Genomic DNA, 21,333 nt, shown 5'->3' with positions numbered 1-21,333 from the left:
CACTAGTTTTACGGCGACCAATCTTTAAAGCAGAAGCCAATCGTCGAAGCTGCCAATTTTTAAGCTGCAATGGTCTTTCCTCCTCTTCCTCTTCAACATCTTCATCACCTGTTGTTTGGTCCTCAGCCAAGTCAAGCATCCTTGATAATTCATCATCTTCACCAAGTGCCTCTTCCAGTTCACGTTCAAGCCTAGCTAGGTCTTCCTCACTTATCTCATCATCAGTATCCCCCATAGATGGGTTGTCTTTTTTAAGATCATCTTCCAACTGACGAAAAAGAGCCTCGATAGGATCAACATCCAAATCATCCTCCTCCAGATCATCACTTTGAGTCAAACACTGCTGGAAGTGACAAAGTGAACGAGTTATGTATTTTGAATACTAAAACAGACAAATATCTCAGATAATCAAAAGCACTTGGCTAAGGTCTAATGTAAATTTTAAAATATAGAATCCAAGGATTTAGAGATACCAAGAAGCTTCAAAAATAAACCTAATCAGACATTTAATATAATGGTAACAAAATTGGCTACGCCATCCATACATGGTCTCCATAAACAAGGAGTGTTAAAGCATACAGATCGTGGTCAGTGTGGTACCATGCGATAGTGTTTAAGTTGTAATTGTAACTGGATTAGGTCTTTAGCCATTATTTGCTTTTCTAGTTGTGTTTCCTCATTGTAATTGGACTTAGTAGGATTCCTACTGAGACACAATACTTGCTATTATATAGTAACATCACTAGTACACAATAGATTCAGTCAGACTATTGAGTTCGAGCTTTCCTTCTCACTCTCATCTCAATCGCGCTCTCCATCTTCTACTTTTTCTTCTTCTTTGTTCTCTTTCTCTTTTGCAGGTACTGGTTTACAGATTCAGCATACTCTCACATCGTATTCAAGCTCTGAATCTGTTAATCAGTCCCTACTTCCTGCTGGTTTGAAAGTGCTTTAAGCTCCTACACTGTTATACCTCTATATGAGGCCTTATTTCTTGAGTATATGAAGATGAACTAAAGTCTCCTTGCATAAATTACAAGCAAAGAAGTATTACATGGAAGTTTTCAACCACATACTTAATTCAACAGATTGAGACATTTGCCTCTACATCTACTGCTACCATTGCTCATTCAAGTATTGGCACATCTGGCCTCTTCTTCCATTACACCATGAGTCATTGCCTCTGGTGCCACTTCCCATATAAGTATATAACTGGTAAGTCCCATGTACTTTGTTCACTTCAGAAAACTAATATAATGGCTCATCTACTCAAGTATCTGCCTTTGGTTGCGGTACCTAGTCTTATCTTCCTATGTTGCAATCCTTTCTTCATGTTCCTAGCTTACCCTTAAGTCTTATGTCTATTAGACAGCTGACTAAATCTCTTAATTGTTCAATAACATTTTACCCTACCTGCTGTGTTTTTCAGGATCTCCAAACAAAGAAGATGATTGGTGGATGGCGAGAGGAGGAAGGCCTCTATTACCTGGATGACATCACTCCTCCTTTGCTTCTCTCGCTTCTAGTTTATCTTCTCTTCAGTGTCATTACTTTCTCTTCCCAAACTTCACTATGGTTCTCAGTAGCAAGCATATCTCTCATCTTATGTGTGAGGCATGCGAGCTTGGTTCCCTCCTCAAGATGTCTCTAGGAGTCCTCCCTTATTTTCCTTAGTTCATTCTAATGTTTGGGGTCCGTGTCTTGTCATGAACTCACGAGTCAATTAGTAGATTTTTTTTTAATCACTTTTCAATGAATAAGATATATTTTTTAAAGGATCGACCAAAGTTTCCATCTACTTTTAAACAATTTTATAATGATATAAAGACTCAACTTGGTGCGTAAATTAAAGTCCTCCGCTCTGAAAATGTTCTCAAGTATATAGTCAACAAGAAATAGAATGTTGTATGTCTCTCATAGGTGGTAGCTCATCGGGCAACAAATCTGAAAAATCAACTAGCAAGTCCTTTATAGGCTTAGGATGTGCCACTTCCTTCACTAACTCAACCTCCTTTGTCACAAGTACCAATATCAGTCCGGTTTCTTCACTTGCAGCCATGAATTCCCTATGTGGTAGAACTAGCAACTTCTTGTCGGTCAGCTGTCCTTTGCTTGTACTTGCCTTATTTGGTTGCTTCTTTGTTGTAGTAGCCTCTTTAGGAGGGGTCTTCTCAAGGGACTTCAAAACATGTTTTCTTACTTGGGCATCCCTCAACTTAGCCTTGACTTGAGGTATGTTGAGTGGATTCGATGTAAGGCGCTTACCATTGTGATCAAAGAAGCACTGGTTCTTGGTTCCACCTACCAAAACATTGTTGTCACAAATCCAAGGCCTTCCAAGCAACAACACATTGGTTAGCACCATAGGGTCACATCACACCACACATTCTCTTCATATCCTGAATTCTTCAAAGACACCCAGCAACGCTGATTTACATCTATAGTGATGTTGTCAAGTAGTGACACCCTGTATGGCTGTGGATGGGGTTCGGTCTTGAACTGTCCCCCAATCACAAATGCTTAAGAAACAACGGTCATACAACTACCGCTGTCCACAATCACTTGAGCCATGTAAGGTCCACTAGTCATCAATGTATAGAAGATATTATATATCCCCCAATCTTCATCATTTGCTTCCGCTATCAGAATTTTTGCAACCATATTAATGTCAATGTGTGAATCTTCGTCTTCATATGCATATTCAGCCTCATACTCACCCTCCCTTCAACGGCATTCATAGCCCAATCATCATCTTGGGGCTCACAAACCTGCATATCCAATTTAGATTCAATGGTGGTGATGATGGAGTTGGCCCTTCCACGCTTAGGACAGAATTTGGCATAGTGTCCCATACCATCACAATGATAACACTTCGATCCCAGTGTCTCCCCCACAACCATAGGGGCCTTACCCTTATCTTGTGTGACTTGTGGAGCTCGGGTAGGTGGTCCACTAGGGGCCTGTTTGATAACGTTTCCAAAAATGCGTTTCTACCGTTTCTGTGTCAAGAAACGACAGAAACACAGAAACGGTAGAAACGGAACAAAAAGCATTTGATAAACCTGTTCCGTTTTTGTTGTTTTTTGAAACATAAATAAGAATTTATAGTTATTTATGGTTCAAGAAACAGAAATGACGAAACTGTTGAACTTGTTTAGCCGTTTCTTGAAACAGAAATGAGGGCCATTTTAACCACAAAACCCGACATTTTCCTTCGACAGTCGACGGTGCCCCATTCCCTCTGTTGTGAACACAATCTCCTCCATCATACCACTCCGCAAAGCTGCACCTCCCAGAGCAGCGATTCCACTGATTTTCACCCTCGTGAAGACGACTGGAGCACCCATGAACCTCCGTCATGTCTTCTCATCTGCCAAGATTCGTCGCAGGGAGCTGCAAATCGTACCACAAGTGAGTTGTAAAGGAAGAAAAGAGAACTATACAATAGAGGCAAGGTCGATCGAGCTTCCATCACGAAATTTGGCACACTAAGGAAAAGCTCATGACCCCTAACATCGCTTCAACTTAAGCCAACGATCTCTTCTCTATTCAGTAGGCAAAATCTTCTTCCAATTTCAATAGAAACTCGTGATTCTTGTTACAGGTTTATGTTTTAGGTTAGTGAAGGTTCTGAGTCAGCATTTTTCTATTCTAATTTTGTAGAAAGCTGTCGATATCTGTAGGTAGGGTTTTTTTTTAAGCCATTTTTGCTGCTGTGTTTCGACTTCTACAGATCAGAGTGAATCGAAGCCGTATCTCGAAGATTAGTAAGGGGAACATCTACAGGTAAGTGATTTAAACCATTATTGATTACCCTCACCTATGTTACTTCTATTTTTTTTTTATTTGGAATGATTTTTTCTTTCTCTGCACAAGTACTTCTCTGCTACTGTGGATTTCCATACACATGAAGTTTATGAGTCTGGATTAATTTTGTTTAATTATTTTTTTGTTTTGTATTCTGCATTAGAAATCTGTGGGCAGCAATTCTTTTTCCCCTGAGTTTCTTTTCTATTCTGGTGAAATGTTTATCTTCTGTTTGATACATTGTTGTGGTGGAGATTAACACCCTGCAGCACCGTGGTTTCCTGTCATACTACCTCATTGGTGCACCTTCTTTTTTGTGGTGTTCTCCTGCACCTGAAAACTGGTTATTTTATTTATTTATTTATTTTTTATCCAACCATTAGATCTTTGAGATATTCCAGGATTCATCTCCCTTGACTAGACACATCATCTACAAAGGTTTGTTCTTCATCTGCCCTTTGGATTGGTAGACCTTAGAAGTTACTAAATTCTGAAGATTATGGAGGCATTCATCATCTGCCAATCCAACCACTGGATTTAGCTAATATTTGGCGATCTTTTCATCCATTCTGGAGGCATTCTTGTCCCCATTTTTAAGATCATACTGTCAGAATCAGACAATATTTTTTTTTGTCTCCTATACTAGTCATTGCATGATTTAGAAAAACATTTCTCCTTTTGTTAACATTGTGGAACAAGCAGGGGATCCCAAATGAGTGGAGATGTTTCAAAAGCCAGACTGAAGGAAGACCTTCAATTTCAACTTCTTCCCACAATCATTTATTAACAGACCCAAATGAAAAGAAACCCAGAAACAAATACTCTTGTCTCTCATTTTTTCTGCCAGAAATTATTGTAGAGAGAGAGAGCTGCCGACAGTTAATGACACATGGTCATATGAAAACCTATTCTAGGCCTACTCCAGTCTTCTACCCTTTAAGCTATTGAGACAACAACAGTACTACTACAGCTACCCCCCCCCCACACACACAACACCTATAGGGAGAGAGAGAATGATTAGGAAAGTGTACCACTACCAACCCACAATGAAAAATCTCGGTCATCTTTGAATGCTTACCAAATTAGTTGATTTTTTTTTCTTCAAACATATGATTGAGTGATTTTATAATTGATGGAATAATATTTTCCTTCGGGTGATGAGTAGATTTCATTTGGACAATGGGTAAATATCATGCTATATCCTGGACTCTAGTATATGTTATGAAGGAAATGCATTGACTGAATTATAAGTAAGATGCAATTATTAATTTCCGGTCATTATAACCATAATGTGTTAGCTCCTTTCCCTTTTATATACGAGTCTCTAGCCTCAAATGAATTTCTTCCTTTAAAATCTGCTTTTTATTGATTGTTTGACCTTAAACTGCAGAATCTCAAGATCGTGGTATTACACGGTTATAGACGTCCACATCTCTGTGATCCATTACCTCTTCCGTGATTTCTGAAATCTGTGGTTTGCTTCAACAAAAAGTAAGATGACTTTCAGACTCTGACTGATTTTCTTGTGTATTTGGAGCATAATCATTACTATCATTGCTTGATCTTCCATCTCGTATCCACATATGATTTCCTTCTAGGGATCTCCATATACATTGAAGATTATGACATCTTTCATGTACTAAAGAGTTGACCTTCTTTAACCATGACTATTACTAAAACAGTGAAATAGTTAGAAATTGTGTTAATTTAGGTCATATCTTTTTATTTCTGTCCCAAAGCACTGTATATGAAATTAATTTTTTGGTCATGTTCGCATATGATTTTATATAACCTTTTGTTTGTATTGTACCTTTTACCTGTTTACATTTTTCCTCACTATTCTTACTCAACAAAAACTATGATGGACAGTTATATTTTTTTCCCTCAAGTGCAAGTTCTGCTCATCTCTATGCTTATGCTCGTTGCTTGTATTCTTTTACTTTTTCATGTTTCCTAATGCATAAGTACCATTTTTTTATATTTTAAATAGTTTATTATGTGGAAAAATGTTTGCTTAATCAATTATGCAAGTTCAGAGTTATGAGATCTCCAAGAACCCCTAACCCCAAAAGCAATACTATAATATGGAATGAAGCTGAACTAAGAGCATTCATCAATCATATGGTTGAGAGTGTAAGGAAAGGATTGAAGACCAACTCAACGTTCACAAAGATTGGATGGGAGAATATTTGTAAAGGATTGGAGGCTGAATTCAAGTGACCCTTTGGGAATGAGCAACTTTGTAATAAGATGAACAAGTTGCGGAAGGACTATAACAGCTTCAGGCGGTTGTTGGAAACAACTGGATTCGGATGGGATGCAAATGCTCGGACTGCCACAGCAGAGGATTCTGTATGGGAATCAGCTATTCAGGTATGACCATTTATTTGGTTTATATTAGGATGATAATTTACTACTTAAACAAACTGTTATGATTACATTCTCAATTTTTTGTTTACAGGGAAACAAAGATTGGGCAAAGTATAGAAGAAATGATCTTCCTTGGTGGCTAGAGTTGTTAGAGATCTTCTCTAACTCAATTGCCCATGGAGATAGAGGGTTTTCCCAGTCAACTGTTGTTATTCCTTCGTCTACTAACCTTGCTAATGATAATGATGATTTTCAGGAGATTGATCCTGATGACAGTGATGGTAGTAGCGGCACACCCGAAAGATCTGCTCCTTCCAAGTGGCAACTTGACAAGACTCCTATGGATTGTAGGAGGAAGAGCCAGACAAGGGCAATCACGAACTCCACTCAGGACTTCAGAGATTTTGTGAGGTGGAGGATGGATAAGGGAAACTTCTCTGCAATTGCAACCGTAGTCCGACCTCCTGATCCTATGTATGATGGGCCACATAGTATGATGAACTGCCAGAAGCTGTTGGATACTTTAGAAGATATTCCATCAGAGTTGTATGTCTTGGCTCAGAAGAAGATACATAGTGATCCTGGTTGGCGCATGTCTTTCATGGAGGTCCGCCCGAATAGAAGGTCATAGATGATAAGGCATCTGAAGGAGTTGCCCTGAAGTGGAGCAGTTGGTTTTGGTGAATGATTTTACATACAGATGGACTAGTTTTATGGGGGATTGTTTTATGACTGTTGACTACTTATATACTTTTCTATCTACTCTTCTTACTAATGGTTTCTGATGTAGACACTTGACTTTTGGTGCATGTTGTTAATTTGTTGGATATTGCATGGTTCTGGATGTTCTTGGATTGGTGTTTGCCTTTTCTTACCTATTTAATAGAGGGTTATAGATATATTATAATATTGACAGGTAATGCATATGGCTATGGATTGAAGTCCTAGCAAGATCGGTGTATGGTGTTCTTAATTACTTGTTAAATGATGCTAGGTATATTAGCATATAGACAGTAATGCTATTAGGATTGGTGGACGCTTTTAAATGACACAGAAACTTTTGTTATGACATCATGGTAGGGATATTACTCAATCTTGCTAGTCAGGTTTATGGATTTGTTATATTCTTTTTATGACATCATGGTAGAGATATTACTTTTAGGTAAGGTAGTACTTGTGGTCTGCTGAATGTGGTCATAATTACAGGGATGTCAAATGATGCCGATACCAACATCATAGGGTCATCTAGTGATGACGATGATATGATTATATTATATCAGTTCCAAAACCTTTTAAGCACATATAGGATGCGAGAACCACTGAATGATAGTAGTTACACGAGACTTATAATGGTAGCGGAGATTCTCGCAAGCCATGCAGATGTGTGCTACCGAGAGTTTAGGGTTGAACGGCATGTATTCCTCAACCTGCGAGATAGAATGGTACATAGAGGCTAGTTAGAAGACAGTCATTACATTGGAGTTGCTGAGCAGCCAGCAATGTTTATCATGATAGTAGGTCAAGGATTGAGTAATAGACAAACATAACAGAGATTCAATCGGTCCAAACAGACGATTAGTGCTGCCTTCCACACGGTATTGCAAGCTATGCTTCAGTTGTCACTTGAGACAATCAGGCCACCAAATTTTCAAGTGGTACCCCCCGAGATTGCCAACAATCCGAAATTCTATCCATATTTCAAGGTAACCGGCACCACATTTGGAATGAAAAAATTATTCGATGTTGACACTTAAATTTCATTGCACTTTACACAATTATATGGACTAACCTATGTGGAATGAAAAATAGGATTGCATTGGTGCTATTGATGGCACCCACATAAGTGCCATCGTACCTAGGTCGAAGGAAACACGTTATCGAAATTGAAAGGGTATGATCACACAGAATGTTATGTGTGCATGTTCATTCGACATGCGATTTACATTTGTGTATACGGGTTGGGAAGGTAGTGCACATGATGCAAGGGTGTTTGAAGCAGCAAGAACCAATGATACCCTACGGTTCCCTCATCCGCCACCAGGTACAAATATATTATGAACTTATAGTTATCCTTCCGTATATGTATGATATGAAATAGGTATCTAATACCATACATGTTTCCATAATAATTGAAGGCAAGTATTATGTTGTTGACTCGAGCTACACTAATCAACTGGGGCATTTGGTGCCATTCCGAGGACAAAGGTATCACTTACAAGATTATGGTGAGAGTAAACCTGGGCCAAGAACAACTAAGGAATTGTTCAATCACAGACACTCGTCCCTACGCAATGTTATTGAGAGAACATTCGGTGTCTTGAAAAATAGATTCCACATCTTAAGAAGTATGAAGGCATACGATATTGAAGATCAGACACGAATCATGGTTACTTGTTGTGGGATCCACAATTACATCAAGGAACAAACTATTGAAGATCAGTTATTTAATGAGCTTGGAAGCGAACAACCTGTTGAGGACCCTATGAACCCTGATCCTCAAACGTACCGTGCTTCGACATCTGATACGTCCCAGAGACGCTCAGCGAGACAAATGTCCATAGTGTGCGTAAATATAGCCAACCAATTGGCAATTTCTAGGAGAATGGCTACGATTCCATTAGATGGATCTTGAATGTTTTCCAATCACATTCATTATGTATTATATGTTTGACAAAAAATTGAGGCACCTGTTTTCTTCCAATCTGTCTATGTGGTGTTACTAATTATATTTTTTCACTTTACACATTATAATTTGGTATGAATTGTAGTATTTGTGCTCTACAGATGTCTTCAAGTGACACCACAATGGCAAGGTGTGAATACTGTAATGGTTTATGCGATAAGTTCACAACGAAACATGGGCCTAATAGAGGTAGATCGTACTTCAAATGTCCGAGGCATAATGAAATTTTTGTGGGCAGATGAATTTCGCTTATGTAATTGTGGCGAGGGACAATGTAAGGTTCGCATCGCGAAGACAACGGCGAACTTTAATTTTCGATTCTGGTGTTATCCTAAATCCAATGGGGTATAACTATTGTCCTTATTTTTTGAAAGTAAGCTATTGACCTTTATTATGTGAATACATTTCGTAATTCAGTTGAATGTAATTCCAGGCCCAAGAACGAGGTTGCAATTTTTTCGAATGGATTTATGGAGACAGCAGTTCAACAAGTGCACTTTCATCCGATTATGGAACAAGCAATTCGATGGTTGGAGGTCACTCTTCTTCATCAGCACCGTCCTCTGATTTTGTGAAGGGATACTTGGAAAGAGCAATTAAAGGTGAAGAGGAGAAGTCAAGAGTATTGAAAAATGAAAAGATCTGTCTGAGGAAAAACAAAGGATATATACAAATATCCTAGATGCAATTAATAAAATGGACATCAACAAAGGTGGTAGTTAGAGGGTAATGACAAACTGGTGGAAATATGTAAGACATTGCGTACCCGAAATATTTGCATTGTATTCCTAGTATTGTAGGTTAATATGTTTTAGTAAGAAAAATATTTAGATGTAAGTTAAAATAAGAAAAATTCGAAGGTCGTTCGGTCGCTTGTCTTGGTAGAATGAAGGGTTATGAGTTTCTATAAAAATGGACTAATGTGGAATTTTTTTATTAAAATAAACATCAACTCATGTCAGAAACGTTTCTAGAAACAACATTTATCAAACACCTTCTTTTCCGTTTCTGTTTCCAGAAACAAGTATTATCAAACACCTCATTTTCCGTTTCTGGAAACAGAAACGGAAATTTCTGTTTCTGCAGTTTCTATTTCAAGAAACAGCAGAAGCGTTATCAAACGGTGCCTAGGTCTATTTGGCACGAAAGTCCTCTTCGCATCAGTGGGCTCGTTGTATCTTCAAGGGGTTGATTTTAGCAAGCATTCTACATCCAATGCCTTCTCAAAACATGCATTATGAAAGTTCCAACACACCAATCTTGCCTTGGATGTCATGCCTTAAACCCAGTTTAAATTGAGACATAAGCAATTCCTCATCCTCATCATGAGCACCTATATGAGCAAGAAAGTCATTAACTTATCAATAAATTCTTCCACAGTCATAGTACCTTGCCTAAGGGTGTTGAGCAACTCATAGGGACGTCGCCAATGAGCTACAAGAAGGTAACTTTCACACACCTTGAACTCTCCCAAGTACGAGGTTCTCTTCGTCTCCAGATGAGTTTATTCTCCTCAAATCTCCACTAATCCTTAGCTCCTCCAGTGAGCTTGGTGCTAGCAAGTTGAATCTTCCTCACCTCTGACATTGAAACCACTTAAAGTAGTTGTTTAACACATTCAGCCAGTCATGAAAGAAGAGAGGATCATGCTTCCCACTATACTCCTTCAGTTCCAACTTTACCTTATGTGTATCATCACGGTGGGGTTGGTACTCATCAATCTCATCATCAGTCTTCTTCACGATACATACATGCAGGTATGTTCCTTCATGCTTGAGGAAGGACTCGTCGAGCATTAGTAGGAGTAGCACTGACTGTCAGTTGAGGGGTCGATTGAGGGGTTGGTTGAGCAGCTGATTAAGTAATCGTAGCCTAAGATCTTCGAACTTTCTGTCCATATTTGCAAACCTTTGGTCCATAGAATCCATCCTTGTAGAGATCCATTGGATGGCTTGCATCAAATCATCCATAGACTTGTGGTTAGAGTTTGACCCGGCCATAGCTTTGATACCACTTTGATGTAAGGTTGGTTCGCCTCGATAAACAATCCCAATAGGTTTCACACTACAACAACAACCTCAGCCTTATCCCAACTTAATGGGGTCAGTAACATGGATCCACATAAATAAAAGAGGGGGTGGAGGAAGGAAGAGATGAAAAGATGAGAAGAGAGTAAGAGAAAGAGGCACGTCCCAACAAGCCAGGAAAAACTCACCTACACGGATCCTTGCCCTCCAAATGGCTCTAAGGTATAAATTGTACAAAAACTCGACCGATATCTCCAGATCTCACCAAATCTTGCCAAGATCCCTTCAAATCTCGCCCCTCTCTCTCTCTACTTTTTCTAAGAAAAAACACTAATGAACAAGGATTTTGGTGCTTTTGCCTGAGGATCTCCATTCCTACACTCATTGAAGCTTGAAAGTAGAGAATAGTACCTCCTCATCCATATTTGGAGTTACTTTTCTTATATATGATGTCTTTAAATTTTTATGATTATGTTGTGTCATGTGTTGATTGTGGAATGTGGATTGTGAAATAGAGCATAACTAGCCTAGGGTCCGAAGAGTCCGAGACTACTTACATAGGGTACGAAGTCAAAGTACCATTTTAGGTTTGATTTTTAAAAAAAACCAATGCTTCCATTGTGTTTAGAAGGCTTAAAATAGGGTAAATACCAAGTTTCAGGGGCTACAAAGACCATATAGCCACTGAAACCAACCACCGAGTCGACCGGGAAAAAATATATGATCTTGGCGAGATCTCTCTTTTTTGGATTAACGAGATAGGGGGCGAGAGCGAGATCTTAAACCTTGCTTGGGACTAGACTGAGACTATGGATGTCAATCCTCACTTCTCTTATAGTCATTTTAGGCTTTGCCCCCAGCCTTTTTAGCTCCTTCAATCTTAATCAAATCACTCCTCCTTGTTGTGGCATCCATAGGCCTCCTTTGAACATGATCATACCACCTCAAACGACATTCATAGAGCTTGTCATTGATTGGGGCAACTCCCAAATCAGGTATAGTATACTCGTTCTTTACTCTATCCTTCCTTGTTTTGCTGCACATCCATCTTAACATCCACGTCATAGCTAAACATAGATTATCTATATGACACTTCTTAACTACACAACATTTTGCCCCATACCTCATGTCTGGTCGCCAAGGATTAAAGTATCAGTATCGGTCGCCGTATCGGTCCGTCAAAATTAAGATACGTATCGAAAGGTATCGTATCGTGTCGGAGATACGCTAAGATACTCTAAAAATACGCATATAAATGGATAGGAAACACTTTTTTATACACTTTTGCATAAAAAAATAATAAAAAAAAAACTAGAAATAACATGTATTATGCATAAACACTAAATTGAGAGTATCGCACTAAGAATCCAAGGTTTGTAGTCCTATAAATGTAAAATCCTTGTTCCCAACATTGATTTCCACTTTAGTTAGAGAGAAAAATGGTTGGCAACAACTTTGGAACAAAAACACCTCAAAAAATTGTTTTTCTGAAAAATGACCCATCTTGGCCATTTTATGACTGTATCAGTACGTATCGTACTGTATCGGTCGATACATACCGATACACACTTATACGTACCGATACGTACCGAAACGTACATTTCACTTCGATTTTGAATTTTTTATACAGTATCGGTGCGTATCGGTGTATATTGTATCGTATCGGTGTGTATCGGTGGTAGGATACATATCAATACAAAAGGCTTTTAAAATTTTTATGTATCGTATCGGTCCGTATCGGCCCTTATCGATACGATACGGACCGATACTTTAAACCCTACTGGTCGCACAACAATCCTATAGAATTTCCCTTCTAGCTTTAAAGGAATATGTCAATCACACAACGCTCCAGATGCACCCCTCCACTTCGCACGAATAAATATGTGTACCATATTTCGGCCGAACTTTAGGTATTTTTTCGGTATCTCTCCGAAACGATACATTCCATACCTTATAAATACAATATTTCGTTGAGACAGAGTCGAAATTTCAGTATCATTTCGGTATCTAGCCGAAATTTCGACTCTGTCTCGCCTGTCTTGGTGGTTTCAGTTCCATTTGCATATTTTAAAGGAAAAACACTCCAATTGATGCGAAATCAACGCTGAACTGGGTTGACCTATCGGGCAATCTCAACTGAGACGAGTCGAGTCGAATTAGATTTTTGAAATCAATAGGATATTTTAGGAGTTACTTTATTTAGGAAGTATTAAGTTATTTAATTGGGAAGATATGTAATCTTTTATTTTGGGTAATTCTTAGTCAATTAGGGAGTTACCAATTTAAATTTTATTTTATTTTTAATTTCATTAGTTAGAATTTAGGAAGCAAATTAGAAGTTGCTATTTCAATATTAGATTTTTATTCGGCAAGTTTTAATTTGAGTTTATTATATAAAGGCATGTAACTTAAGTATTAGATAGAGAATAGAAAATACCTGCGGGCGTGTGTGCAACTCTTCCCCCCCTTTTCTTAGTGTGAATTCTCCCTCTCCCCTGCAACTCTGAGAGCCATCTCAGGGATTTCTTTCCTACCCCTACCGGCCCTCCATCAATTGGTATCAGAGCCGAAGGATCCCATTCCTTCACCATCTTTCTTCTCCCCTTCCCCATCTCTGTTTCGGTTCTACCGAGACTGAGAACAAAAAAAAAAAAAAACCGCTATACCCATGTCAAATCCCTCCTCTTTTTCCCCCCTTCGATTCCAAACAGGAGAGAACCCACCGCCTCCTCTCCTTCCGCACAGCCAGTTAAAAAACAAAAAAAAGAAGCAAAGAGAAGCAACAGCGATAGCAGCAAAAAAAAAAGGTAGCGGCAATCAACCCTCCCCTTCCCCGGTTCTGCTTGGTTGAAAAAAAAAAAAACAGAATCAGATGAAGCAAGAAAAAAAAAAAAAGTCTCTGTCAGAGCAGGTATGTCGTACCATCCCATAGCAAAACCCCACCCCTTCCTAGGTTCTTCCATCAGGACCAAAAAAAAAAAAAAGCAGCAACAGCAGTTCAGAGAAAGAGAAACAGAAGAAGAAAAGAAGAAGATCCCGAGAAGAAGAAGAAGTAGGAAGTCGAAGAGGGAAAGGAAACAAAGAAATGAGGAAAATTACTCACCAGGTTCGAAGACGACCTTCATCCACCATCGCTGGTTGTTGAAGACCCCTTGAATCTCGCTGCCGCTTACCATCGCCAAGAGAAGGCTCCACACAAGAATCCTTGCTGGTTTGTGATTTCGTTTGCAGGTTGAAGAGTAAACCCCTTCTATTGGTAAAACCCAACCCCACGATGCCCTTTTGTCTCCTTTTTTTATTTAATTACCTTTTTCTTTCCATATTTACCCCTCCTTAGTGCCTTATTCTGATTTACTCCTATTTTAATCTTGGTTCCAAGCATACCCTTGTTCCATACGTGCTCCATATTGAGGGATATATTTGAAGTCTTTAAATTACAGTATTGCCACTCCATCATAAACTTAAGATATTTATCAATTTGCCACTCCTCTTATCTGAGCCTTCTATTACTTCCATGGATACCTTTGTGTTCAAATTTGGAGTGCGGTTGCTCAATGGAAAGTCTGCTAAATTGTTAATTGATGAACGACTAAATGACAATTTTGTCTCCAGATCTGTGGTGGATATGTTGTCAAAGACCAATCAAATTATTTTTGAGTCAGAGGATATTGTATTTGTTGAATTTTCTGTTTCTCCTTATTATGATGGTGCCTTTTGTGAAGTGTTTGACTCTCCTCAGCGCATCACTAAATTGGGTCAAGGCTGGTTGGAACAACGGGACGGTATTCTTGATTGTGACAACAATGTGTGCACCCTCCAGCCTTACCACATGCATAAGAAATTTAATCTTCATGGATTGGTTGCGTCAAAGAAAATGATACCCCCAATACAACCACAAGTTAAACCAAAGGCATCAACACAAGTGGATGATCGTCCTATTGTGGAACAGATGACAACGGAAAGTGAGAAAATCATGGATCAATAACGGCCATCAATGCAGTGCCGGTGGTTCACTATCATGAATTTGTTCTTCCCCATGATTTTCCGGACTTGACTGCACCTCCAAAGCTTCACCTCATAGATTTTGTTCGTGATGCAGACGACGCGCAATTCACCCCTGTTTGTGAGTTCTTATTGTTATCATTCTTTAAAACTCGTGGACGAGTTTTTCTTAACATCGGGGGAGTTGATGCAAAATCGAGGCTGAACTGGGTTGACTCGTCGGGCAATCTCGACCGAGACGAGTCGGGTCCAATTAGATTTTTGAAATCAGTAGGATATTTTAGGAGTTACTTTATTTAAGATGTATTAAGTTATTTAATTTGGGAAGATATGTAATCTTTTATTTTTCAATAGTTCTTAGTCAATTAGGGAGTTACCAATTTAAATTTTATTTTGTTTCTAATTTCATTAGTTAGAATTTAGGAAGAAAATTAGAAGTTGCTATTTCAGTATTAGATTTTTATTAGGCACGTTTTAATTTGAGTTTATTATATAAAGGCATATAACCTAAGTATTAGATAGAGAATAGAAAATATGAATTGAGTAAAGTGTTTGAGAGCCTGTGGGCGTGTGTGCGACTCTGCCCCCCCTTTCTTAGTGTGAATTCTCCCTCTCCCCTGCAACTCTAAGAGCCATCTCAAGGATTTCTTCCCTACCTCTACCGGCCCTCCATCACCAACAAGCCTCTAGTTAGCCACATCATCACACATTTTGACTTCCATTGGACTCCTACAAGAAGATCTACACATTCAAAGCTTAGGAAAGATAAAGTTCTTTCTCCAAAACCAATTTTTTTTTTAAATAGTACATAAATACATGTTGGTAAAATTTCCAGAACAATTTGACAGTTGCTGCCAAACAAGGGCAATTCTAAAACAATGTCATGTTCTAATATTTTCGCATTTTTTATGTTCTAAGCATGTTTATTAACCTTAAAATAAACTACCCACCAAGTTTCAGGTCAAAATATGGCCGTTTGACTACTGAAACAGTCAACCAAAACAAAAAAAAAATACACCATCTCAGCGAAATCTTGCCGAAATTTCGGTATTTCTGAGCCCACCGAAACACCAAAACGAAACAAAATTTCGAATCTTGATTCCGACTTTGATCTACTGATCTTAAAACCTCTTGTTTCCAAGGTTGATCTCCATAGTTCCAACTTAGCGTTGATCCCTATTTTAGTCTCATCCAATAATACGATGTCATCAGGGAAGAGCATACACCAAAGGGACCTTGTCCATAATGCTCTTGGTTAACTCATCTATAATAAGAGCAGACAAATAATGGCTTAAAGCTAATCCTTGATGTAACCCAATCGTAATAAAGAATTCCTTGCTCTAACCTCCCACAGATCTCCCCTATACATGTCCCGAATTATATCCACATATTTACTTGACACCTCCCTCTTTACTAGGACATGCTAGATTAGATCTCTATGTCAACAGCCCTATTTTTCTGGTAGTGGGCCTCCTAGGTCAAGGAACAAAACCCTAAAAGGGTTTTTGAATCACACTCTCAGTTGGGGAGTTCTAAGGGAAATCGATCTAGGCTCCAAAACCCCAACCAACTGAGATTGATTTTGGTATCCTTGGTTGATCTTCAATCTTCAACTGTAGATGACTCTTGAGGCTTCAAACTGATAATTCACTTACAAACACTCTCACAAGTTAAAACAAAGAAGAAAATAAGAAGAGAAGGATGGAGTTGGGATAGATGTGGGTGGGAAAATGGCATCTCAGCCTGGGCCTCTCACCCACAATTATCTCAGTTGGTGATCATCCTCTCTCAAGAAGTTTAGATCATGCATTAGCTGCAATACACGTGGGTGGGATAATGGTTATCTTAGCCTGAGCCTCTCACCCACAGCTACCTCAACTGTTGATAATCCTCTCTCAATAAGTTTAGAGCAAGCATTGGCTGCAATTCATCAATTCTTCATTAAGTACAACAATCTCCCTTAAATAGTGAGGACACAACATTACAAAATAGAAACAGAACAAATGGGAAACCAGCATGAAAAAGGAAATTAATAGCTTTTGGCATCTAATAACTGACCTGTACTCTAAGCAAACATAAGAGAATAGTAGGGATCTTCTAGAAGACTACTTGACTTGCCCAACTTGAAGTTTGACTGGTCAAACACAAGAAGACAAAGATCAGCTGTATGGAGAAATCACAGGACACAACTTGAAGCTTCTGGACAGCTGCTGCAAGGATGCATTGATGGTATCTTGGAGGCTCTTATAGAAGACTAAAACAGGAAGTAAAATATGCACTAAATAGGGGGCTACTATGCTGGTTCGATGGCTGCAAAGACAGACCAGCATAGGACCAAAACGGGGGCCTGGCTGGCTGTCCCGATCAGCCCAAAGGCTGGTTAGGCTGGTTGGGCTGGATGGCTTTCTTCCTCCTTTTATAGTGTAGGCCAGCATGGGTGTCTACATCACCTCCATTGTTATTATTTGGAATAATAACAACAAAATATTGTTTTGTTTGATGTCATACTGAAAAGTAGTTTTCACAAATAAACGTCGATCCAGAACCAAGGACACAATTAGAGACATCAGACATGCAGGGTTTAACAACTCAACACCTCTAATAAGTGGCTGCCAGAGGCTTGGCATCCTACAACAGGATCAGATTGAACTTTGGAGTGAGATCATCAACCTAGCAGAAGGTTCCTAAAGGGGAAATTCCACCCAAAGCCTGGATGTCACCTAAACATTAATCCACAGCTGTGAAAGACCCGGTCAACCAATTTCCCAAAGGCCAAACTACAAGGGGCATCCACAGATTACGATGCTCCTTGTTGCCACCATGCATGCTTCATGGGGGGACTTGCAGAGGTAGACAAAACTGATGATTGACTTCACTTCCAAATTTGTTTACCAATTTATGCTCATGAACCACAAAGCTAGTGGAGAGCATAGTGATGGAATAGGTTCAATGATCAGTACCAAATGAGATAGTTAACTTAAGAACCATTGAGAGCACATCATTCCAGAGAGGTTGGGATTGAAAATGCTGCATAAGATTTCTAGTTGACTCAGTGAGGTTTTCCTGGTTCACTTTAGTTTAATGTATGAGTCCTGGCTGCTATATTCCTAGCGACCTAAAAGGACTTCTATCTATATATGGCAGTCCAGAGGTTTGAGAAGGAAAGGCAGAGTCATTTTAATATGCTCCCTCACGCACTGGTGTGGTGTGCTTGGTCAGAAAAGAATATGTCTTGTTCAGAGCCAGTACAGAGCAAACTCTAGAATTTAAAGTTTACTTGGGAGTTACCCACCAATTTGGGCATAGCTTCTAAGGAGTTAGAAGGATTGTCAGGAAGTTTCTTTGCCTCTAGTTCGTTATTTGTAATTAGGAAATTAGTTCCTTTGGCTTTTTGTCTGTCAAGAGTCCTGTGTATTGTTGCCTGTACTAGAATTTCTCAAGAAAAAAAAGAGGTCGATTCCAGTTTCTTTAGAAGGGTCCTGAATTTGGTATACAAAATGGCAATTGCCTTAAAGGTAAGTACCGTCTGACTGCCCATACCACAGACTGGTTCCCTGTGGAACCCATCTTCATCAAATAACCAACTAATAGTAACCCATATTCTTTCTTCCCAACCCTCAAGCCCACCGAACCCACACAGTAAAAGAAATCGTTCTAACTGATTTCTCAATAAAAAAAGACAGCGAGGAGCACTAATCTTCAAGAAAATCAAAGCATTTCCCATCATTGGTGAAATCACTAGGCCCATTTGAACCAACGAAAACAGAAAAATGAGCGAATACAGCAAATACAAATGGTGGATCAAATCTACAGCGCCTCATTCATCTCCAATCAAAAGTAAAGCAGCTATGGAAACTCATGTCACTATGTAAATGAGAAGTGAAAAGGCCAAAATTCCCCTGAGATGATTAAGATGATTTGCTCACCTTCTTCTTTTTGTCGTCGTTTTTCTTCTTTTTCTTCTTCTTCGAAGATGTTACCGCGGAGCCATCGTTTCGACGTCGGGAAAAAACGAGAGCGGAGCGAGGGAAAGGGAGACGTGGAAGAGTGAGGTACGTTCTGGGTTGGCTCACCAAGAAGCGTTCACTAAGTCGGGTAGCCGTTAGACCCCCAAATGAAGAAGTGGTAGAAGCAGAGCACGCAGCAGCCATTGTTGCTCTTCCGAAACCAAACTCAATCCGCCGCTTTCGAAATCCGAAAAATCCAATTAAGGGGATTGGTAGGGGTATTATGGATATTACACAAAAATTTTGTTTACCGTAGGAAAATCTTACGTCGTTAGATCGAGACCGTTGAAAGCCTGATTTTGTTGACACTTGCCACGTGACTCGTATCTAAGCATGTGTGGGGCCTGCTCCGGTGCCACTGATAACCATGGTTTGAGGATTCGGTATCTGTAGCATAGTTTTCAAGTATCGGTATCGCATCGGTCATATTAATGGTATCGTATTGGCATTGACTAAAACCAATAATTTAAACCATGTCGATGACACTGTCACAAGTCTCAACAGCATCCTACTGTGGGCTGAATGTAGAAAGGATCAGCTACTCATACGATCATTTGGTCGTACAAGTCAGCATCCAGCATCAATCTTTTTTTGTTTTCAAATATATTATCTTTATCCTTGTAATGGTAAAAGATGGAATAGGTGTTAAATGTTAACTCGTACAAATAGATGATCATACAAACGGTGGATCCTTTATCGGCTGAATAGAATAATTGAAACCAATAAAAAGCCAAATTGAACCCAATAAAAATTTAACGATTTAAATTGAGGGCAGTTGGTCAACTCGTAAGATTTGGCATACTAATAAGGGGGGATTTAATTTTTGAAAACACAAGGGGAGATCTATAATACGAGCAAAGTAAAAAATGAAGGAAATGTAATTTGCTCTTAATAATTACATAGCCAGTTTTAAGAACGTTAGAAATTTCTTTGGAAACTACAAAGTACAGAGAGGGGAATGTAATTTCCTTCTTATTGACATATCTCTGCCATGTAAAACATAATCAGATTGGCACATTTTTGTTTCTTGTAAGTTTCCTAAGAAAGAATGCTATGTTAAGTTTGAGTCTACACTTAGATATAATAGCTACGAAAAGATAGTATTACTCCGCACTAAAGATGCCCATAGGCACTTGCTGGCATGTACTTGCACATGTGGATAGCATTCTCTTGCCTGTTTTCTATATATGCATGTTTGCATGGCCTTGGGTTTTAAAACTAAAGTTCTCCAAGTTGTCTTTTTGCTCCACCTTTTTAATTCTTTATTCTTATGGTAAGAAGAAAACTTATTTATTATAGTGTGTCTAATGCAACATATCTAAGTGGCATACATAAGATAATCAAGGAGTGGAGAGTGATCAATTTGTCTCACATGCACAAAACATGGCCTTCCTAGTGAGGGAGTCAGCAACGTTGTTAATCTCTCTGGAGATATGGTGAAATGAACAATTCCTAAGTAAGTGACTAAGAACTTATGTCCTTTACAATGCCAAGTACCTCAAAGGGTGGGATTGGAGAGGCTTGGGAAATATATGAGATTAACTCCTTGCAATCATATTCAACTTCAATGTCATCGATGCATTCCGAGATAGCATAAAGGATGTCTGTGCGCACTCCTAACGCTTCCCCTTGACGAACATTCACTATGAATGTGGGAGTCTACAAAGCATGCTAAGATTACTACTACTGTCCCGGATAACAAACCCAAGCCCTCATTTGTTCCCACTTAGAGAAGCATCCACATTAAGTTTGAAAGAGGGGTGATTTGGAGGGGGTCCAAACCTGAGCAACTTGGGATGTTGTTGGAGAGTAGGCAGCAGGGGAATCCTTGTACAACAAACTTCAAAAAATTCTGGAAACTGATAGTCAACATATCTAATCATTTCCGCATGAGAGAAATTCTTGCCATTAAAAAGCAAAGCATTCCTAGCCTTCCATAGAGCCCAACAAACCAAGGAACCAAGGCCTGAAATCTCCCTACCCAGCTGCTTGTTGGTCAAATAAACAAAACTCCAATATTGAATAAGATTGGGAAGTTATGGATCAAATTGAGGAAGGGAGAAACAGAGCTTACAACCAAACTAACCTGCTCTCGCATAGGGGCAATCAAGCAGTATGTGATCAATAGTTTCCATTGATTCTCCACATCTATGACAAGATGGTGTAGAAACGTAACCCTAAAACGATGCAGAAGATAATGGAAAAACAAGAACAAACAACGCCCACGGATTTTACAAAGTTCGACAAGGTTGCCTACATCCCTGGTGAGATGAGATTCTGTTTTACTATCAATGGAGAATAGGGTTACAGTGTTCGTTCTCACAATTCTTAGTATTGCTTGCATTATAGAGAAAGAAACCCTCGCTACAAATATATAGCGAAAAACCCTAATCCGGAAAATGCACAATTGCCCTCAAATAAAAAATTCGAGCGGAGG

At 39.1% G+C, this 21,333-nt stretch overlaps 1 protein-coding gene across 7 annotated transcripts in view; it reads right to left on the bottom strand.

The window, feature by feature from the left end:
• The window catches only part of LOC122077237 (protein OVEREXPRESSOR OF CATIONIC PEROXIDASE 3-like), a 29,014-nt gene extending 9,941 nt beyond the window's left edge, over positions 1 to 19,073 (bottom strand). For 5 of the 7 annotated variants that reach the window (XM_042643119.1, XM_042643114.1, XM_042643116.1 and 2 more), the window contains exons 1-2: positions 18,816 to 19,073; positions 2 to 343 (exon numbers count right to left, since the gene is read on the bottom strand). In XM_042643119.1, the coding sequence (XP_042499053.1) occupies positions 2 to 343; positions 18,816 to 19,040 (567 nt within the window). In that variant the 5' untranslated portion in view covers positions 19,041 to 19,073. Of the gene's footprint in view, position 1; positions 344 to 7,514; positions 7,594 to 18,815 lie in introns of those variants that run through there. The other 2 variants (XM_042643115.1, XM_042643117.1) reach the window with 2 other exon arrangements.
• Between the last annotated feature and the right edge of the window lie 2,260 nt (positions 19,074 to 21,333).

This window comes from Macadamia integrifolia, chromosome 4 (assembly GCF_013358625.1).
Source record: "Macadamia integrifolia cultivar HAES 741 chromosome 4, SCU_Mint_v3, whole genome shotgun sequence".
Taxonomy (NCBI): Eukaryota; Viridiplantae; Streptophyta; class Magnoliopsida; order Proteales; family Proteaceae; genus Macadamia; species Macadamia integrifolia.
The sequence above is the reverse complement of the archived record's forward strand: the minus strand, read 5'-3'. Positions and strand labels throughout refer to the sequence as shown.